At 58.6% G+C, this 18889-nt stretch overlaps 1 protein-coding gene across 2 annotated transcripts; it reads right to left on the reverse strand.

The window, feature by feature from the left end:
* Positions 1-83: 83 nt before the first annotated feature.
* Positions 84-18405, reverse strand: LAMC3 (laminin subunit gamma 3). Of its 2 annotated transcripts, XM_088065879.1 has the most exons (29): positions 18032-18405; positions 14082-14386; positions 13760-13890; positions 13064-13230; positions 12525-12713; positions 12234-12351; positions 12055-12153; positions 11706-11842; positions 10230-10346; positions 9730-9925; positions 9411-9523; positions 8944-9162; positions 7345-7533; positions 7017-7262; positions 6536-6689; positions 6285-6427; positions 6025-6203; positions 5799-5937; positions 5497-5565; positions 5192-5397; positions 4835-4911; positions 4585-4719; positions 4152-4296; positions 3875-4036; positions 3547-3649; positions 3247-3446; positions 2968-3114; positions 2670-2769; positions 84-2041 (listed from the first exon to the last, which is right to left on the reverse strand). In XM_088065879.1, exons 1-29 carry the CDS (start codon positions 18396-18398, stop codon positions 1797-1799), a joined length of 4797 nt encoding a protein of 1598 aa, XP_087922005.1. In that variant the 5' UTR covers positions 18399-18405; the 3' UTR covers positions 84-1796. The 2 variants fall into 2 exon arrangements, with proteins under 2 accessions (XP_087922005.1, XP_005527340.2); XM_005527283.3 differs by lacking the exon at positions 5497-5565.
* Between the last annotated feature and the right edge of the window lie 484 nt (positions 18406-18889).

Below are 18889 nucleotides of genomic sequence, written 5' to 3' on the forward strand. Positions count from 1 at the left end.
CTCAGGTACAGTGTGCTCTCCTGCCGCCACACATCCTGGATGGATAGCTGTGTGTTATATCAAGAATTTTTAATGGATACAGCTCTAGGCAGGTGGCACCAGCTAAAAACACAAGAGTTCCAGGAAGAGCAGGAGGCAGCGTGAACCACATCTTCAGCAGCAGGCACACAGCAGAGGCTTGACATTTCTGTAAGAGCAGCAGATTTGTGTGTTCACTGGAGATGTATAATTGTTCTCCCAGAGAGATAGTAAGTGGCCATGGCTCCCTGCCTCTGACCAAGCTGGATCACGCTGTGCTCTCGTTGTTCCATGGTTTTGCCTTCCCAGAGCTGTCCTTGGGCAGCAGCAGGGGAGCCCCTGCTATCACACCCCCACAGCACTGCAGCTCTGGCACCCCACTCCTTGGGCAGCTTTTGTGCAGAATTAGAAGGGTGATGGCTTTGTTCTCAGTAGGAAAATTCTGTGTTCCTTCCAGGTTCCACTGGACCCACCAGAGATATTGCTGGGGGAATTCAACATTGATGGCAGCAATTTTACGTAAGTTACACAAGACTTTAGCAAACCTGATTTGCAGCACTGTGAGCAGAAAAACATAGGTTAAACCGGTTAAAAAAATGAAGCAAGCTCCAGCCTGGGGACCCATTTCTGGTCTTATGGGAATGACTTCAGCTACCTGGAGTCATTGTACAGCCAGCACTAGATGGGCTGAGCCAGGACCTGGCTTGTCCTGCAGCCCAGCCCACATGGGAGCACAGGGGAATATAAATGCCTTTCCTTTAAAGGCAATACAGCCACTGACCTCTGCCACCCCGTGGGAGTGACACAGGAAGGAGCGTGTGTCCAGCTGTTCCCCATCCAGTCCAGCACAGCCTGCTACCACCAGCCAGCTCCTCTCCAGTGGGGTACAGGTGCTAATGTGGGGCTGTGGCTGCTGCTGCTCTGATACCTCCCTTGCCTGCATCTCTGCCACCCAGTCCCTGGGACTGGTAGCAGTTGGCTGGTTTATAGCCATGCTTGGTGACATTTGGTGAGCAAAGCAGAGCTGGCTGTGGCCTTGTTACCCTGGAGTGAGGGAACAGCAAGACCTGAGCACCTCTCATACTGAAGCAGGCTGAGGATGTCCCACCCACCTTCCAGGAGCTGGGTGAGGATCCATCTTTGCTTTGTTTCTTTTCATTAATTTAGCCGTCCCTGCTGTGAGCTCCCTTCCCTTGGGAAGCAGGCAAGCTGTGTGCCCTCCGGCAAGCAGCTCTCTGTCTGGCTTCAGCAGGATTCCTCTCTGTGACCACAGCCCACGAGCATGACACTGCAGAGTGCTGTGAAGCAGGATCATCTTCCAGCACGTGTGTGAGAGCTGCTCTCTTCTCCTGGGGCAGGAGGGAGTGCTGGGCAGTACAGCCTGGGTACATTACATACTTGGTAAGCTGTCCTTGCCCAGTGTGCCGCGCTGTGATGGGAAAGGAGGGATGGAGGAGATGTGTGAGGATTCTTTGTTCACTCTCCAGTGAGAGACCGACCCTGGAATGGCTCCAGATCCTGCACAGAAGCATCGGTGGTCCCTGGTAGGGGGGTGTCCCCCCATCTCAAGGGCAGAGGTGGTGGCTTGAGTCATGCTGCAGAGTGCTTGGCATGCAGAGCCTGAACGGGTGTGGAAAAGGACCTGGGGTGTGATACTGTATGGAGGGCAGTGTGGGGAGTGGTGGGAAGGATTGATGCTGGTGAATGCAGAGTCCTTTCCTCTGCCATTCCCTGTGCAGGGTGGGCACAGAAGGCACGTGGCGGCAGCCAGCGACCTTTCACTGAGAGCAGCTCTCAGGGAGACTCCGCAAAATGTCCTCCAAGTTCTGCTTGTCGGCCCGGATCTCAGCCAAGTCGCTCTCAAATGCTTGGATCTTCTCCTGCTGCCGTGCTGCCTCCTGCTGCAGCCGGCTGAGCTGGCTGGCCAGGGGTCCCGGTGTGGCCAGGCGCAGCCACAGCTGCTCCAGCTGCAGCCTCCCAGCGCTCAGCACTGCTTCCACCTCCGTGTCCTGCTCCAGGTTACCTGGGCAAGGGGGGAGAGGACATGGATGAGAGCAGAGACCTGCACAGGAGATGTTCTGGATGTACTCCGTGGCACCATAAACTGTAGGGAGTGGGTGCAGCAGGGCATGGAGGCTTTGCAGCTTCTCACTAATCACAGATAAGCAAACAGAACTGTGGCTCCAGGCAGGGCCTGGGCACTTCTCTCTCTCTTACAAATGGGTCGTGGTTTCCACCCTTTTGCAAAATTTCTTGGATGCAAGAGTATTTCTTGGATGATCAGAAATATACCCAGGTGATAAAAACAGGAGCTGGAGCAAAACCAACCAGCAACAAGGAACATACCCAGTCTAGTACAGCCCTCAGTTCCAAAGGGACTATGCCAGCCTTGCTCATCCTGAGGATCCCAAGGGAGATCAGTGTACCCAGAGCAGACATGAGCACACACATGCAGCAAACCCCAATTCATTCTTTCTCAAGACACAAGCCTTAAAGAAGCTTTGCTGAGACCATGGATGATCTCAGCCCAGGAGTACCCAGCTCAGCCTGGATGGTCATCAAGCAGGAGTACCAGTGAGCATGAGAGCCCTGGTGCCTGAGAGCCCAGCCTTTTCCCTGGAACCCGCACTCCATTTCCCCCCAGGTCTCACCTAGGCTGTTCAGCAGGTTGTTCAGGGTCTCGATGTCTGACATGAGCGAGCCCTGGGCTTCCTGGAGAGTTTTTGCCATCTCATTCACCTCTGACCCCACCTTCCAACAAAGACAGACACATAGATCAGGGACATCATTGACCCTTGGCTGGATGATACAGGAGATCCCAGGAACATCCCCAAGACATTGTCCCTACAATGGAGCTCCCAAGCCAGTTTGTTCCCTATGCTTTGGGCTGTGGGCAAAGCTGCTTCCAGGTTCTGGAAGACACAACCTGCCCAAGGGGACCCATCTGACCTGCTGAGCTTCCTCCAGGTCTCCCCTGAGCTTCTCAGCCATGTGCTCCTGCCAGGAGAGCTTCTTCTGGGTCTCATTGGCACGTGTGGTGAGTTGGGTGGCATGTCTGAGGGCCTGTTTGCTCTCCTGCAGCACAGCCCGTGCCCTCTGCAAAGGGACAGAGATGGGAACAGTCACCTGGGGACACACAGCCCTGCCTGCAGCAGCCTGGGCTCTGTAGGTGATGGCTGCCAGCCTGGCCATGCCCAACAGCTCCACCCCACATCCCTCAGCTCTGACCTTGGCACTCTCCTCAGAGACTTGCTCAGCCTCCCTAGCTGTCTTCTGGGCTGTGATGGAGATGGACAGGGAATTTCCCAGTGTCTTCCCTGCCTGTCTGATCTTCTTCTGAGTATCCACCATCACTCTGTCCCGCACAGTGGCCATCCTCATCCTCAGGGCAGCCTGACTCTTCTGATGCCCCAGCACCTTCTTCATACCTATAGGAGCAACCTGGCCTTACCAAACTGTCCACTTCTCCCCTTGTCATTTGGTGAGAGGCAAGTTGTGGCTGGAGATGCTCTGACTGGTGCCTTTTACCTTCCAAGCTGGCCAGGAGGGACTTGGCATCAGAGAGCACAGCTTTTCCTCGGGAGACAGCCGTGGTGGCCGTGTCATGGGCAGAGCCAGCCCGACCCCGCAGCTGGGAGAGGAGAAATGAGGCTGGGGAGTGGGTGAAGAGCTGCATCCAGCTGAATGTGGGATTCAGCCTACTCCCATGTGACAGGTGAATTCCTAGGGACATCTGGGAGCCCAATGGAAGATGTCTTTCAAAACATCCTCTCCAAGTTCCCTGGCTGCAGGCATGGTCCCTCCAGCTGCTCGAACAGCAGGGATGGGGCTCCCCATTCACGTGAGCAGCCATTACCTGCTCGAAGTCACGAATCCTTTGCAGCTCCAGGTGCAATCCAGCTGCCAGTGCACGGGATGCCTCCACAGCCTGCTGAGCCAACGGCTCCTGGGCCGCTGCTGCCTGCTCCAGCACTGCCAGGTCCTGTGCCAGGTTTCCAGCCTCCATTTGCAGCACTTGCTGCAGGATCAGGAATGCCAAAAGCTCCATGAGATCATCTCCCAGCTCAGGAGTCAGCAGTGGTAAAGCAGGAGGCAGGGATGCCAGCAGAAGCTGTAGCTTGGGTGCTGCTCACCTGCCTCAGAGCAGCCACCTGCAGAAGTCTCTCAGCCAGGTCAGCATGTGCCTGTTCCACGGCTGTCAAAGCTCTCCTGGCCTCTACTGCCACCTCTGCCATGCCAGCACCCAGCTCCTCCTGCGCCCGCTGGATTTCCTCATACCTACATGGACAGGACACTGCTGTCAGCTGGGGCCCTCTGGTCCCTTAAGGGACTAAGAGGACGACTTGATACCAGGTTCTGGACATAGCACTGGGGCTTTTCCTGAAATCCCCCAGCACACCCCTGTCCCTCTGCTTTAGAGCATTGCAGTGCAATGAGTTTGAAGGTGCTCAGCACGTGCCCGTTGAGCAGGTGCCAAATCACCATGACCGAGTTCTGTAACAGGGACCTGGCCAGAGGAAAGGGCTCATGGTGCCCTGCCAGCCCTCCTTGCTGCCAGCCCCTCACCCGGCCTCCAGCTCGCCCTGCATGTCCCGTGTTGCATTCCCCTCCAGCAGGATCCGCAGGAGCTCAGAGCTGGTGTTGGAGGCACGCAGTGCTCTCCCAACCACTGCCTCCACCTGTGCCATGGAGTTCTTGTGGCTGCAGGGACAAGGATACACAGAGAGAGGATATCAGGATTAGCTTCCTGGCAAATGAGTGGGCTCCCTGCACCCCCAGCTGCGTTGACAGCCTCCTCTGCCTGTTCAAATCTTACCTCTTGGACAGAGCTTGAGCCTCCAGTGCCCAGTGGCTCCAGTTTGTGGGCTGCCATGGGATTTCCTGGAGAATCTCCTTGAAATGCAAACAGCAGCACTGAGACCCTGACAGAGAGCAGGCACCCCTGGACCCGGCCAGCCCAGCGCCACCAAGAACATCCCAAGGGGCTAGAGCAAGGAAAATATCTCCTCTTGACTCAGCTGCAAGAAAGACTATACCTACACGGACCCCAGACTTTCCCCCTCACCCACTCTGCTGGTCACATCCCACCCCAACAGTCGTGGAAGGCACATCCCAGTGCTCCCCAGGATTGCCACCAGCCCCTCAGGAGCCCAGGGCCGCTGAGAGCCCACACCGTGGTAGCCAGGGTGTCTGCAGCGTGCAGCATCTCCTGCTGTGCCGACTGCAGGAGGGCCCCAATCTCCGACAGCAGGATGCAGGTCTTGGGGGGGCCATGATGGGAGCAGCTGGAGGCCCGGCTGGCATTGGTGAGACGGCCTTGTGCAGTGTTCAGTGCCCCTGCCAGCTGCCCCATCTGTACCAAGAGGGTGGCCCAGGCACCTGTGGGCAGCACAAGCATTTCTTTGCCACTGTGGTAGCTCAGGGCTCCCTGCTTCCCTGTGGAGCTGCCCCATGCCCCAGCCCCTGCCTCACACTTACTAGTGAAAGAGGAATTAAGTCCCTCTGGGTGCTCAGGAGGGACCCAGGAGTTCAGCACCCAAAGGGTATCTGTGTGTACATGAGTACATGAGATAATGGCCATCACTACCTGCTCCAAGACCTCAGGGGTGTGAGCATCCCTGCAGTGCTCTGTCCTCCCAAAAAGGCATGTCCCCTCCACTGCCCTCCCCCCCAGGTCACACCACAGTGAGCCCAGCGCTCACCTGCACCCACCCAGCATGTCACAGCACCCTGAGGGAGCAGAGGGTGAAATGGGTGGAAGGAAGGAGAGTCCCTTGTACCTCTCAGGAGGTGTGGGCTGGGCAGTCCATCTCCACGGGGTGCATCTCCCAGCATGGCAGACTGGCCCAGGTGGGCATCACAGCCTGGTTTCTGCAGCCATTCCTCCATCTCCTGCAGCCTGGCCTTCAGCCGGTCAGCCTGCAGGCAAGACAGGGGGACATGGGGGACAGTGAGGCAGTGCAGGGCTGGAGTGCTGTGCCTGCCTCAGCAGTGCACAGGCTGTACCTCATCCTTCACCAGCCCATAGCAGGCAGGACATTGCTGGCAGCGGGAGCTCAGTGGGTCAAGGAAGAAGTTGGCCTGGCAGCGGTCACACTTGTAGCCCACGAAGCCAGGGTGGCAGAGGCAGGTGCTGTTCTCGTGGCACTGCGGGGTGATGGAGCCCAGCGGGGAGCAGTTGCAGGCTGCAGTGGTGGCAGAAAGGCATCACACTGTGGCTGCCAGCCCTGCTTTAGGGACAAAGATGCAGTCCCCATTCCCATTACCTCGGCAGCCCCTGGCAGAGAAGCCAAAGAAGCCGTGCTGGCATCGATCACATTTCTTCCCTGTGACGCCTGGTTGGCAGGAGCACTGCCCCGTCAGTACGTGGCACCCACTCTCTCGTGACCCTGTTGGGTGGCACTCACAGCTGGCACAAGAAGTGGAGGGTCATGAGCAGGCAACCAATGCAGAGAGCAGAGCTGGGAACCTGGAGCCACTGCTGTCCCCTGGCAGCCCCATGCCATGCCCCACATACCTCTTGCACCCCACGGTGGGCTCCAGGCCGTAGTAGCCAGGCTGGCACTGCCTACAGGTTCTGCCTGTCACGTGTGGGAGGCAGTGGCACTGGCCTGTGCCAGGATCACAGCCCTCCAGCCTCGGGTCTGAGCCATTGGGGTTGCAATCACAAGCTATGGGAAAACAAAATAACTCCTAAACCCCAGCTTGGGGCTGGGGGATAAGACTGTAGGAACAGGGTACTGGCTCTGAGCTCCTGACAACGTGGAGAGTCACATTGTCCTATCAACCAGGGCTCCAAGAGAAAGAGCCCCTGCAGGCCAGAGTAACTCTGGGGAGGGATGACAGTGCAGCAAGAGGGCAAAGGACATTCTGGAACACGTGGGGTAACCTGGACCATCCATCAGCCCCTAAACCTACTGGGCACCCCCTTCCACCTTCTGCCTTCACTGCTGGGAGGATTTTGGCTGCAGGTGAGCTGTGCCCGGGGCTGTACATACGTGCACACTTCCCAGCAGGGCTGGGAGCCAGCGCATCCCCGAAGAAGCCCGGCTGACACCGCTCACAGTGGTCGCCCATGGTGTTGTACAGGCAGCGCAGGCATCGGCCAGACACAGGGTCACAATTCCCCACGGCATTGAGATCCACGTTCCCATGACACTGGCAGGGTTCACAGGGATGCACGGGACCTCTCTGCCCCAGGGGGTCCCCGAAAAACCCGTCATCACAGAGCTCACAGCGTTTTCCTGGGGAAGATGGAAAGGTGAGGAGGACTCAGCCGCGCCGATGCTGCCCACAGCCCCTGTGCCCACCCAGCCGCAGCCTCACCTCTCTGGCCCGGGGGGCAGTGGGTGCAGACCACCTCCCCACTGCTGGGCACCTCGGTGCAGGGCGAGCGGCCGGGGCAGGGGCAGGGCTTGCAATCATCAGAGCGCCCCTGGAAGGGGTTGCCGTAAAAGCCGGAGCTGCAGCGCTCGCAGGAGGGACCCTCTGTATTGTGCAAGCACCGGCAGTGCCCTGCGAGGAGGAAAATGGAGCTGAGGGTCTGTGAAAACCCAGCCCCGCAGGGACTGCGGGAGGGATAGAGAGCCCAGCGCTGAGCATGGCGAGAGGGACGTGCAGCTCCAACCGAGGAGCTGCACATCCCCAACCAGTACTCGGGACATTTTCCTTCCTTGCCCTGTCAAGGGAGAAGGTTTTGGAGAGGATACGGAGGCCACAGCGAGCAGGGACGAGGCAGAGCTGGCGCAGACAGCACCATCTGTGTGCGCGGAGGCTGCCGGCGCCTGCCGTAATCCACAACACATTTCTCAAAGTCGAGTCCTTTCCCTCCTGCCTTGGAAAACACAAGCAGCCGGGCCGGCACCCACAGGGGAGCATCCCCAGAGCGAGCCGAGCCGGTGAGTCAGCCTTCCGAAATCGGCTGTGAGGAGGAGAGGGAGGAAGAAGAGGAGGAAGAGTGCTCAAGGAACCCCCTAGCTCCAGGCAGATGCTCTGCTTCACTGGAGAGAGACGAGGCAGGGGGAGGATTTTCCCCCGTGTGTTGGGGGGTCGGGTCATACCAGGAAGGCTGCGCAGGAGGGGGTGTTATTCCATTTTCCACACATCCAGGCAGACTCAGACGGTGGAAAAGAAAGAAAAAGCGGGTGGCAGGAAGAAGTGGAAAAATAATCTAAAGGAAGTGCGCGGGCTGGCAGCGCCCAGGCCGGAACATCAAAAGCCTGGCCCCATTCCTGGGGTTTGTGCAGTCGGCGGCGCCAGCCCCGGCTCTGCGGGATGAGGGCGGGTTTCCAGAGCTGCCGCCGTGTTTTCGTGGGCAGGGCAGGGGCATTCATCGAGCACTCTGCCTCCTCCAACCCTCTCCATCCCGGCCGCACATCATTGTTACACCCCACTGAAGAGAACCAGCCACCGAGGGGCTGGGCTGGCAGCACAAGAGTTGGCTCTTCTGGTGTCTTCCCTTAAGCCTAGCACCTCCGTGTTTTCCTGCATTATCCTTGTTTCTCTGCTCAGGCTAACCCTCAGTTTGCAGATTCCAGAGCTGTGCCCAGTCCTGCTCCTCTCATCGGGCAGGGATGTTGCCTGTGAGACCCAGCCTAGCAAAGCTCTCTCTGCTGCCCTGACCCCTGCTCCCCCACTCCTCTGAGAACCAGCACCCTTCCCTTCTCCTCCTTAAAGGTAAGAAGGTATCATGAAAAATGCTTCTGGAATTACAAATTACCACCATTCTTGCACTTCATTATAATTAATCTCTATCTTTGCAGTTATGAACGCTGTCCCTAGAACCTTCCCAAGCAATTCAACTTGCAAATTTTGGGAACCACAACCTCACCAATGGTTTCCAGCTTCCCTCAGAACAAGCACAGGCATAGATTTGTCACCCATGCATGGAGGAACAGGTGAGTGGAGGGGCTGGGGGGCGCACACCTGTGAGGGGGTGGCAGTCCCCATGCTGGTTGCAGGTGCAGGGCACGCAGCTGACGAAGGGGCCACCAAATGGGATCTCCCTCTTGAATCCAGGTGCACAGGACTGGCAGAACTGCCCGGTGTATCCCACGGGACACGTGCACTCCTCCACCCAGCCAGCCCGTGTGCCCGACCCGGGGCGAGCAGATGTGAGCTGGACCTCGCTCAGGGACAACCTGCCTGTGAGAGAGGAGAGCAGTGTAGGAATGGGATGGTGCATCCCCTGCTCTGCTCTGAAATGCTCCAGACAGCACAGGAGACCCCAAAATACCTCCTTGAGAGCCAAGGGGTGTTCACAGGGAGGAGCCAGCCCCTGCTCCAAAACAACCCCTACAGTTCCTCTCGTCCTTGAGAGCCTGATGCTGCTTCGATGTCTCCAGTCCCACCCCAGTTTGGTCCCCATGGGGATGTTTTGTGGAGCCACCCACCTCGCACAGGGCTGGGGCTCACACGGAGGTGCAGGGCGGTCAGGTTGGAGAGCAGGCGCTGGAAGCTGAAGGCTGACAGCAAAGGCTCCACACCCTCCTCTGCCTCGTGCAGCCTGTTGGAGAGCAAGTGTGGGAGGCAGGACAGGGTCAGCCTGAGCCAGGTGCTGCAGGACAGCTTGGCTCCTGGCTGGGACCCAGGCCCAGCCCAGTTAAATCCCTGAGGGGGGCAGAGAGCAGGGCTGAACCCCCAGGTGCAGGGCAGCCCAGACAAATGAGCCCTAAACCCTGCTGAGGCTCCCCAAAACACTGTGATGGGTACCTGAAGGTGACGGCCTGCTTCCCATGCTGGGGCTGGCTCTTGCTGCTGGACATGGTGATTTTCATCCCCTCACCCTCCAGCAGCAACTGAACCTGCAGCAGGGGCACCCCGGTTTTTGTTCTTGTCCCATTCTCCACTCCCAGCAGCACGGACAGGAGCTGCCCATAACTGAGGCGCTGGTTCTGCAGAAATTTCTCTGCGAGGGGAGAGAGAAGCAAAGCCTGTAGGACATGGAAGCACCAGCTCTGCCAGGACTGCCAATGCAGTCCTAGTCCCACCAGCATCATCAAGAGCCACAGCCACCCTCCTAGAGTGGTGCTAGCTCCAGCCTTCCCTCCTGGGGTCCTGGTCCACTGCTCCAATACCCCCCACTGTCTTCTGCTACAGGAACATGCCCAGCTCTGGAGCAGAGCGCACTGCCTCCTGCACCAGAAGTGGGATGAGAGCTCCAGGGGTCCTGACAGCAGAGCAGCCCCCCAGGGACTCAGCACACACAATACCTGGTGCAAGAAAATCCACTGGCTCCTCTCCATCCCACTCAGTGAAGGTCCCCCGGCCAGCCCAGCGCAGAGGCAGGTCTGTGGTACCTGGAGATGTGGCAGTCCAGCCCTCCAGCCCTGTGTGTCAGGACACAGTGACAGTGCACAGCTAAGGGAGCAGCGAGTCCTTGCCAGCACAGCACCAGCAGGGTGCTGCTTTCAGGGGCTCTGTCCCTCCTCCCAACACTCTCTCAAGTTTTGGAAAGGGCCAGCACTTTGTAACACCCTGCTCCACTCGGGCTCTGTGCTGTCATGCACTCGAGGGTGGCCTTAACCACCCCTCATCTATTTATTTTCTTAGATTTGAAAGAAATTATTATCTTTTCACTTTTGCCCCACTGCCTATGCTGCCATTCTGACATTACTGTGGGCTGGTGAGCACAGGAAGCCTGAGGAGAAATGCTGGAGAAGCCCAGAAGAGACGGGGTGTAATTGCATTAAGTTGGTTTCCTTAAGAAACCAGTTAAACTCCTCCCTGCTCCGCAGGGTTACTTATTTCTTCCAGCCCTGCAGGACAAACACTTGGAAATCTCTCAAGTGGGCTGCACTCTGTTATCAAATCATCCCAAATATATATTTTCACCTCGTATAAGAAAATTCCATCTGATCCCCCTCCACTGTGGACTGGGGAATGTTTTGGGGAGCAAGGCTTCAGGAGGGTGCTGTGGTTGCATCTCAGCTCAGAGACTGCCAAACCAGTTCCCAAAGGAGCAGCCCTAAATTGGCTTTGTGAAGGGTGAAAAAAAAGGCTCGGTTTAAAGCCTGGCTCAGTTTCAGGGCCGTGGAACACATTTCAGCAGCACAGCAATTTGCAGCTCGGTTTAAAGGCAATTAAGATCCACCCGTGCCTGGCGCATTCGTATCCATCTGGGAACAGGCGCGGCAGAGCAGGGTGCCTGCCGTGGGTGCCCATCCCTGCGGTGTCCCCGCAGCGGGGCTGCACACGCCGGGACACACAGCAGATGGCAGGGCTTCCCCGAGCATCCCGCACGCTTCCAGCCCTGCCAAAGCACGCCATCCTGCCCGCCCCTCCGTGCTGTCACATCCCAGCCGAGCATGAGGAGAGAAGGGAATAATTGGGAAAGTTCCCAGCAGGCTCCATCCTATTTTTTTTTTAATCCTTCTGAGCTGATTTTTAGCGCTCCTGCAGTCCCTGGTGTGGTGGAATGTCCATGTCTGTCCTCACAGCCCTTCCTGAGCCACGCACAGTCCCAGGAGCAGGTTGGCATGGAGTCACTCCCCGTGGAGTTGGGGGCAGAAATAGAGGTTTAGGGGCAAGCCAGAAAAAACCCTCTGCACCCATCACCACCAGTTAGCTCAGAGGGGGATGCTCAGCCCCAAAAAGGGACGCTCAGCCACATCCTTCCCAAACAATTTTTGGCTGAAATTGGCAGAGCAGTGCCCTCCGTTTCACCCGGGGCAGGGGGGGGTGTTTACCTTGGCTGAAGTCGGAGAGGATGTGAGTCTCCTCGTAGCCATCTGCCGCCCTGCAGACGCTGGAGTGGCCGTAACAGAAGCAGCTGGTGCAGCCGATGGCGTTGTGGGGCTGCAGGTTAAACCAGCCCGGCTGGCACCTGGACACAGCGAGGAAACAGGAGAGTGTGGCACAGGGCGAGCAGAGCAGGGGAGGGCACCACGGCAATGTCTCTGTGTGAGGCACTGGTGACAGCTCCTTGTGAGCCCGGTCACAGTGGTCCAGAGGAATGCAGCCCCACAGCCTTGCCACTAAGTCCAAGACTGGAAAGGGACAGTATTCTTGTCCCCCTGTCAGGGCCATGGTGCTTACCTGTTGCACAGGTGCCCCTCCACCCTCTCCTTGCAGGTGCAGTGCCCCGTGTTGGGGTCGCAGGTGCCCACGCTGCCCGCGGGGTCACAAGTGCAGGGTCTGGACGGGGTGAGATAAAGGCAGGAGGTGAGCCCCGGTCCCATCCTGCTGCTCCTGCCCAGGGCCGGGTTCCTCCTCACCTGCAGCCGCCCTCGCTGAGGCTGTGGTAGCCGTCCTTGCAGCGCTCACACTTCCAGCCCGTCACATTGGCTTTGCAGACGCAGGTCCCCGAGTCGTCGCACTGGGGCTGCAGAGAGCCTGTGGGGACCCCGGCCAGCCCTGAGGCTCAGCCCCAGCCGGGGAGAGACACAGGACGGGGAAGTTGGGGAAACCCCGAGCAAGAGACAATCCACCTAAACCATCCCTCCCAGCAAACTCCAGTGGGGCAGGGGTTTTGCAGCCGGAGCCCGGCCGGGCGCAGCCCCACGCACCTGCGGGGTGGCAGTGGCAGGGCTGGCAGGCTCCCTGCGGCTCCCAGCGGTAGTAGTTTTGCCTGCAGCTCTCGCAGTGGGGCCCGGCCGTGTTGTCGCGGCAATTGAGGCAGTGTCCCCCGTGCCCGCTGAGCCGGAACAGCTCTCGGTCGTAGAAACACTCCTCGGAGCGGCCGCTGCAGTTGCAAGCTGGGGGAGAGGTGGGAGGACGAGTGAGCACCTGGCGGACACTGGAGGTTCCGGTGGGGTCGGATGAGCCAGAGGGACATCTTGGTTCAGCAGCGAGAGCTTTCGGCGGTGCCTGCCTGCCCTTGGAAGCAGAGATGGGTGCAGCACCACAAGGAGCCGGTGGCTGCACTCGTGGGGTAAAGGGAACGGGAGTACTCGGGCTGCTGCTGCGAAGGGGAACCCCGGCTACAAATCCTCCTCCCTCCCAAAACGGAGCAGGTGCAGGAAGGGCAGGAGGTGCCGGATGAGCTGATCCAGCAGCAGCGCAGCCCACCAGGGCCAGCCACGGAGCCAGGCCGGGCGATACTCACGGAGACATTCATTGGCAGCCTCGGCCGTGCCGCGTGCCCAGGGCCGGTCCTGGTAGAAGGGCTGGCAGCGCTGGCAGTCGGTGCCAGCCGTGTGGTGCTGGCACACACAGACCAGCTGCCCGGCCTCGTCCGGCGCGCACTCGCTGGCGTGGCCATTGCATTTGCACCTGTGGCGAGACCCCCTCGCGGGGGAGCCGCTCTGAGCACCGGTGTGGGCAGCAGCAGCGGTGGGACGGTGCCCAGGCTGTGCAGTGTGTGACCCTGCTGCTGGGCTGGCTGTGGGGTGAGAGCAGCTCAGGCTGTGCTGGCCTTGAAGCCGCCCATCGTGTCCCCAAGGCTCTCCCAGCCTGGCCAGTCAGGAGGTCACAGGACGAGGGCTCCACTTTTGGAGTGCCCAAGGACCAGCAGGGTCACAGGAGGAGCAACACGAGCCCCGGTGTCATTAAAAGCCATTAGGATGGGAGGGAACAAAGCAAATAGAGCACATGGAGTGGGCCAGTGGGAAAATGACAACTGCTAGGAGGTCTCCAGGTTTAATCACCCCTCTCAGCACTTCCAGCTCCAGTTTACACACGGAAGCCACATCTGAGCAATTTGCTCCAAAATCACAATTCAGACAAGACTGAGGTGGGGAGCAGCTGCCCCAGTCCCACAGCCCCGAGAAGGTCCCCATACTTCTGCCTTGCTGCCCCTCACCTGCCACCAACGGAGAAGTCAGATATGGCATAGTAGTATGACTGCAACACCTTGGGGTCCTTGAAGATGTCATCCCCAAATGTGTTGAGCCGGTTCAAGGAGATGAGCAGGTCAGTGACTGTCACCCACTCCTGCAGGGGACATGGGGAAGGCACCTTGGTGGAGAGGTCTGGGCCACCAGCACCCACCCCAACCAGGACACATCCTACAGCTTTTCAAGCAGGGATGCAGTGCATTGCCAGCACTTTTACCCTAGCTGAGTACAATACTGCCCTTGATCCCAAGGGTCCCTGCACCATTCCCCCTCCCACCCTGGTGGCACCTGCAGTGCGGGGCTTCCATCAAAATTGTAGGCGCTGGGCCGTCCCTCCAGGGTGGAGAAGGCCACGTTGCCCCCGCTCAGCGGGGAGATGTCACTGAACTCGTCGCTGCAGAAGGCCACCTGCTCGTCCTCGCCGGGCCGCAGGTACTGCCGCGGCCGCTTCCCGTAGGTCTTCTGGCAGGACGCGCTGTAGAACTGGAAGGGCACCCAGGGCCCCTCAGCGTGGCTGCGCTTGTAGATGGCGAAGCTCTCGGGGCGGCTGGTGTGGAACTTCAGCCTCACGTAGGTGATCTCGTAGGCTTTGCCTGGGGACAAACCCACTGTGCTGCGACCCTCTGCCAGCCACCCGATGGGCACCACAGCCTGAATTATCCCAACAGCTTCCTGCTGCACCCACCGCAGCTAAAAATGGACAAATCATCCCCCTGCTGCCCTTAACCAGCTCCTCCTTGGTGCAGCCCAAGCCCTGTCCAGATCCAAGCTGACTCTCCCCCCAATGCAGTACCCACTCCTTGTGTGGGTGCACTGGGTGGGTTGCATGGGCAAAGGGCAGTTCCAATCCAGGCTCTATCCAGCAGCTGTGGGGGAAGAGTTAAGCCCACAGCACTGAAAGCATCCCCAGGACAGTGGTGCTTTAGAAATGGAGAGCTGGAAAGGGTCAAGGCCAATCCCTTCCCAGGGAGCTGCATGCCAGGACCCAGCCTCACTTCCATCTTTACTGGGACAAAGAGAGGCCACCAATCCCTGGGGCGTCCAGCGAGCTCTGAAAGAGCTTGAAAGGATTAGCAGAAAGGAAAAGAGAAAACACCAAAGTGAACATCAGACCCACTTAATTGCCAGAGATGAAGGATGAGCTCAAAGCCCGGATTGCTCCATAACAGCACCACTCCTGACAGCACAAAACAATTAGCTGCAAGGTTTTGGCTTTATTTGAAAAGATAATGAGTTGGGAATGTTAGAGGGGTTATTCCGGGACTAGGAAAACAAGCCTTTAATTGGGCCCATATGAATACTGTCGCGTATGTGCCGCGACTTTGCTGCGGGGGAGCCGAGGCAGCCGGCTACCAGCGCTGGGAAAAGCAGCTGCATCCCATCAGGGATGCGGGAAGCGCCCGGCAGAGAGCCTGGAGAGGAGGACAGACCCACTCCCAGCCCACCCGGAGGTGACGAGGGCCAAGAAGGGGCTGCAGCGGGGCTGTCCCACCCTCGCCTTGTGCCTCTCCCCTTCCCTCTGGGACCGCTCCGGGCTGGAGGCAGCAGGGGTGCCCCTGTCCTGCATCCCATGCAGGGGGAACGCCTGGCAGGCGCCGGTTTCCAGGCAGCGCGGTCCCAAGGGGTTGTCTACCAAAACAGCGAGGTCAGGGCCGTCACCTCCCGGAGCAGCTTCCTCTGGGAGAGGAAGGGAACGCAGTGCTGTGTCAATAAACCTCCCCTGCCCCAAATGGCCCCGTGCGAGGGGAGGGGACGACCATGCTGGGGGAGCCCCAGCTGGGGTGGAGGAGATTCACTTTTCTGAGAAATTTTTATGAGAGAGCGTGTGCTTTTCCCAGACTTTTTAAAAGTCCAGAGGCTTTTTAATCAGTCAATTTCTCCTTAGGAAAAATACTCAGAAAATAACTCAGGCCAGTCGTCTCCTCTTTGTTGCTCAGGTGTGACATGTCCCAAAGCTGCAGGACAGTGATGCTGGAAGGGGTGCACAGGCACACCAGGGCCCCTGGGTGCTCTCCCAGCTGCGCTGTCACCTGAACAAAATGTGCACCTGCCTTCCCCTGAGCCCAAACTGCGGCTTGTACTGCTCTGGGGCTCCAAGAAGAGAATTCTGGAAAGGAGGAAAGGAGCATGTGGGACAGTCATGTCACCTACATGTCCTGTCATCTCTAGTCCCTGCCAAACCTCAGCTCCGGGCTCTCATCCCACAGGAAAATCAGAGTCAGTCACAGACACAGATAGCTCCTGATCTAGACACTCCAAAATGAGCCATTGGCATTCAGATTGTTTCCTGAGGAGCCCTGGTGTCTGCTGCCTTTGCAAGCTGTGGATATTTTGGGTTCCTTCCTGATGTCTGACAGGGCAAATGCAAGAGCTGTGGACACCTGGGATGATCGACCAGATGCAAGCCCAATGCACCATAACAGCATGGCTGGATCTTCACGGGGAGGAGAGATTTAAAGGAGCATAATCTAATTAACGCCAATCAACAACATGCAGGTAAACACGGGTCTTGTCCAAGTCATCCCATGTCTTATTTAATAAGCTCCCCAGGTAACCACGCTAGAGAACATACAAGAGGTGTGACTGAGCAAGACAGGCAGGCTGGGGGGACACACTACATGGGTTGAAACACCCAATTACTCACTGGAGCTCAGGAGCAAGGATTCAGCCCAGGCTGCATTCCAGGGGACTGCAGGGGCCAGCTGGGCTTTTCCTGCTTAACCCAAGTGAAATCATTAAGGCAGCAATAAAAACGTTTATGGCTGGGACAAGAAGAGGGCCCAGACACTGTGGGAAAGGTCAGACAATGATGTGCCAAGCACCAAGATGGTACTTTTTAGCCTGGCAAGATACAGGAGCCATGCAGGAAGAAGGGTACAACTGCAGAGGATGCTCCAGCTCATGGAGGGCTATAGAGACAGGCCTGAGGATGAGCTTGGTGCAGTGCTTTAGCCTTGGCTGTGTAAACATAGACCCACACAGCAGGGCAGTCACAGGGACTGGACTCCACAGGAAACCCGAGTGTGGGGTCCAAGAAGGACCACCGAGGAGGACAGAGAATGGAAAGGAAGCCCCGGGGCTTGCAGAGCCCACACATGCGGCTGTGCCGAGCTGGGACTGGTGGCCACAAAGTTGCCTGGCAGCAGCTGGCTCAGCCACACAGGCTGCATTCGGGTGGTCTGTGCCCCGGGTTACCCACAAACATATTCGGGACAATCTGACAACCTGCGTTAGGTGGATAAGAGGCCGGCAAATCCCCTCTGTCAGGGCTGGCAGGAGCAGGGAGTGAGGATGGCAGACTCCTCCAGCATTGCTCTTCGTGCCCGGCGGGGAGCCCAGCCCCAGCCAGGGGACAGGACCAGATGTCCTCCAGCTCGCAGGGTGCTGGGAAAGCAGCGACCTCCACCCAGCCGAGCTGCTCCCGAGTCACTGCCGGGGCTGGCACGGACCCTCCACCGTCACCCCGACCAGCCTGGGTCCCAGCACGGTTCAGTGCCACACCGACACTCAGCTATCCCCTCACCAGCTCCAGCCGCAGCTCCTCCACTACCCGCCTTCGGCATGCAGATGGCAGGAGACTGCAGAGAATGAAGATTTTACAGCGCTGGCCAACAGCCAGGAGAGTTTAGATGGCAGGAAAATGTTATAAAACCTTTTTAAAATGCCAGGCATGCCCCTTGGGTTTAAGTACCCTCCAAGTGGGCGGCTTGCACGGTATTTAAAACACAGAGGCTCGGATGCCAGCTGGGGAAACCTACTGGGGTTGCACGATGTGTCTGGAGCTTGGCACCCTGAGACATACCCGGCACCCTGAGCAACGCACGGGGGTGAAACAGGAGGGGCTTGGCACCCATGGTAGTCATCCTCCCCGGGCAAAGCTCTCCCAGGGTAGGAACCATCTGCCTTCTGCTCCGCGGGCTTCCATCATCAGTAAAAAGCAGCCTGGGGTGAAGGGGAGAGCAGGCACTCCGGGCATGGCTGGCTGGGAAGCAGCACAGGCAGGCACAGCTTCTGGCATGCTGGGGCTCGGCTGATGGGCAGGGCAGACCCTCCCCGAGGTCTTTCAGCGCTGTGCAGAGGGCAGCTCCCTCCATGCACCCCCTAGGGGAGTGGCTCCTGTCCTTAATCCAGCACTGGCAGCAAGAGCTACAGGATGCAGGAGCATCTACCCCCCACTTCTTCACCCTGCACTCGATGCACCCTCCGCCGACACCGCCAGGGCTCCTGCTGGCACTTACCCAGGTGCAGGGTGATGTTGACGGAGTTGGGGTACTGGATGCCAAAGGCCATGGACTGGCTCTGCCACCAGGTGCTCTCCTCCTGGCTGTGGAAGTCGGTGAGGAAGGAGGCGTTGTGGTGCTGCCGGGGGTCGCTGGCGTCGCAGCGGTGGCACAGGGCGCTGGCGTGCTGGGCTCCCATGTGCAGGCAATAGTCCTCCGGGGGCGAGCCGCACGTGTTGGTGGCCAGCACGGCCCGGCCGAAGGCGGCGTTCTCGAAGACGGGCATGCAGCGGCGAGGCTGCCCCCGAGGGTCCCAGCAGGAGGAGGAGCCCCCCGTCCCCAGGGCCAGCAGGGCCAGCAGGCAGAGCCCGGCAGGCCGTGCCATGCCGCCGCTCTCCTGGCCCGACTCTGAGCCTCCTCTGGATGGCACGGCGGCAGCAGGCGGGACGGGATGGGACGGGGTGGGATGGGATGGAATGGGACGGGTCCCCCTACCCGGCACCTCCTCTCGCTCCGAGGTCCATCTTGTGGAAGCTGCTGGGAATGTCGAAATATTCGTATGTGAGGCAGAGCTGTGGAGTTTGGGATCTCTGCAGGATATCTTAGTCCCCGGGCCGTGGGGATGGGACCGTCCAGTGCTCCATCCCCAAGACGTCTCCATTGTTTTGTGGATTGGGGATTTGCATCTCCAGCTGCATAGATATAGCCAAGTTCCTCCATTTCTCAGGCCTGGGAATGAGCTTGTGGTGGTACATATCTCACATGAGGCTTTTTCCTTCAGTTGGTGGGGGTCACCACTTTTCTTGCAGCCCCAAAATCAAGAGGGGATTAAAGAAAGGCTTTGAAACAGATTCAGCACCTTCTTCTCCCCACACT

The sequence above is a fragment of the Pseudopodoces humilis genome, chromosome 22, assembly GCF_049639895.1.
Source record: "Pseudopodoces humilis isolate 2021_Gansu_Grassland_sample_001 chromosome 22, ASM4963989v1, whole genome shotgun sequence".
NCBI classification, from domain to species: Eukaryota; Metazoa; Chordata; class Aves; order Passeriformes; family Paridae; genus Pseudopodoces; species Pseudopodoces humilis.

Bases quoted from the DNA above. Each gene is read 5' to 3' on its own strand.
- LAMC3 (XM_088065879.1), bottom strand. From the start codon at position 18,398: ATGGCACGGCCTGCCGGGCTCTGCCTGCTGGCCCTGCTGGCCCTGGGG. The intron at 4,037-4,151 runs GTGAGCAGCACC...CTGATCCTGCAG, and splicing joins AGGTGGCTGCTCTGAGGCAG to CAAGTGCTGCAAATGGAGGC. The intron at 3,447-3,546 runs GTAAAAGGCACC...TTGCTCCTATAG, and splicing joins CCTCCTGGCCAGCTTGGAAG to GTATGAAGAAGGTGCTGGGG.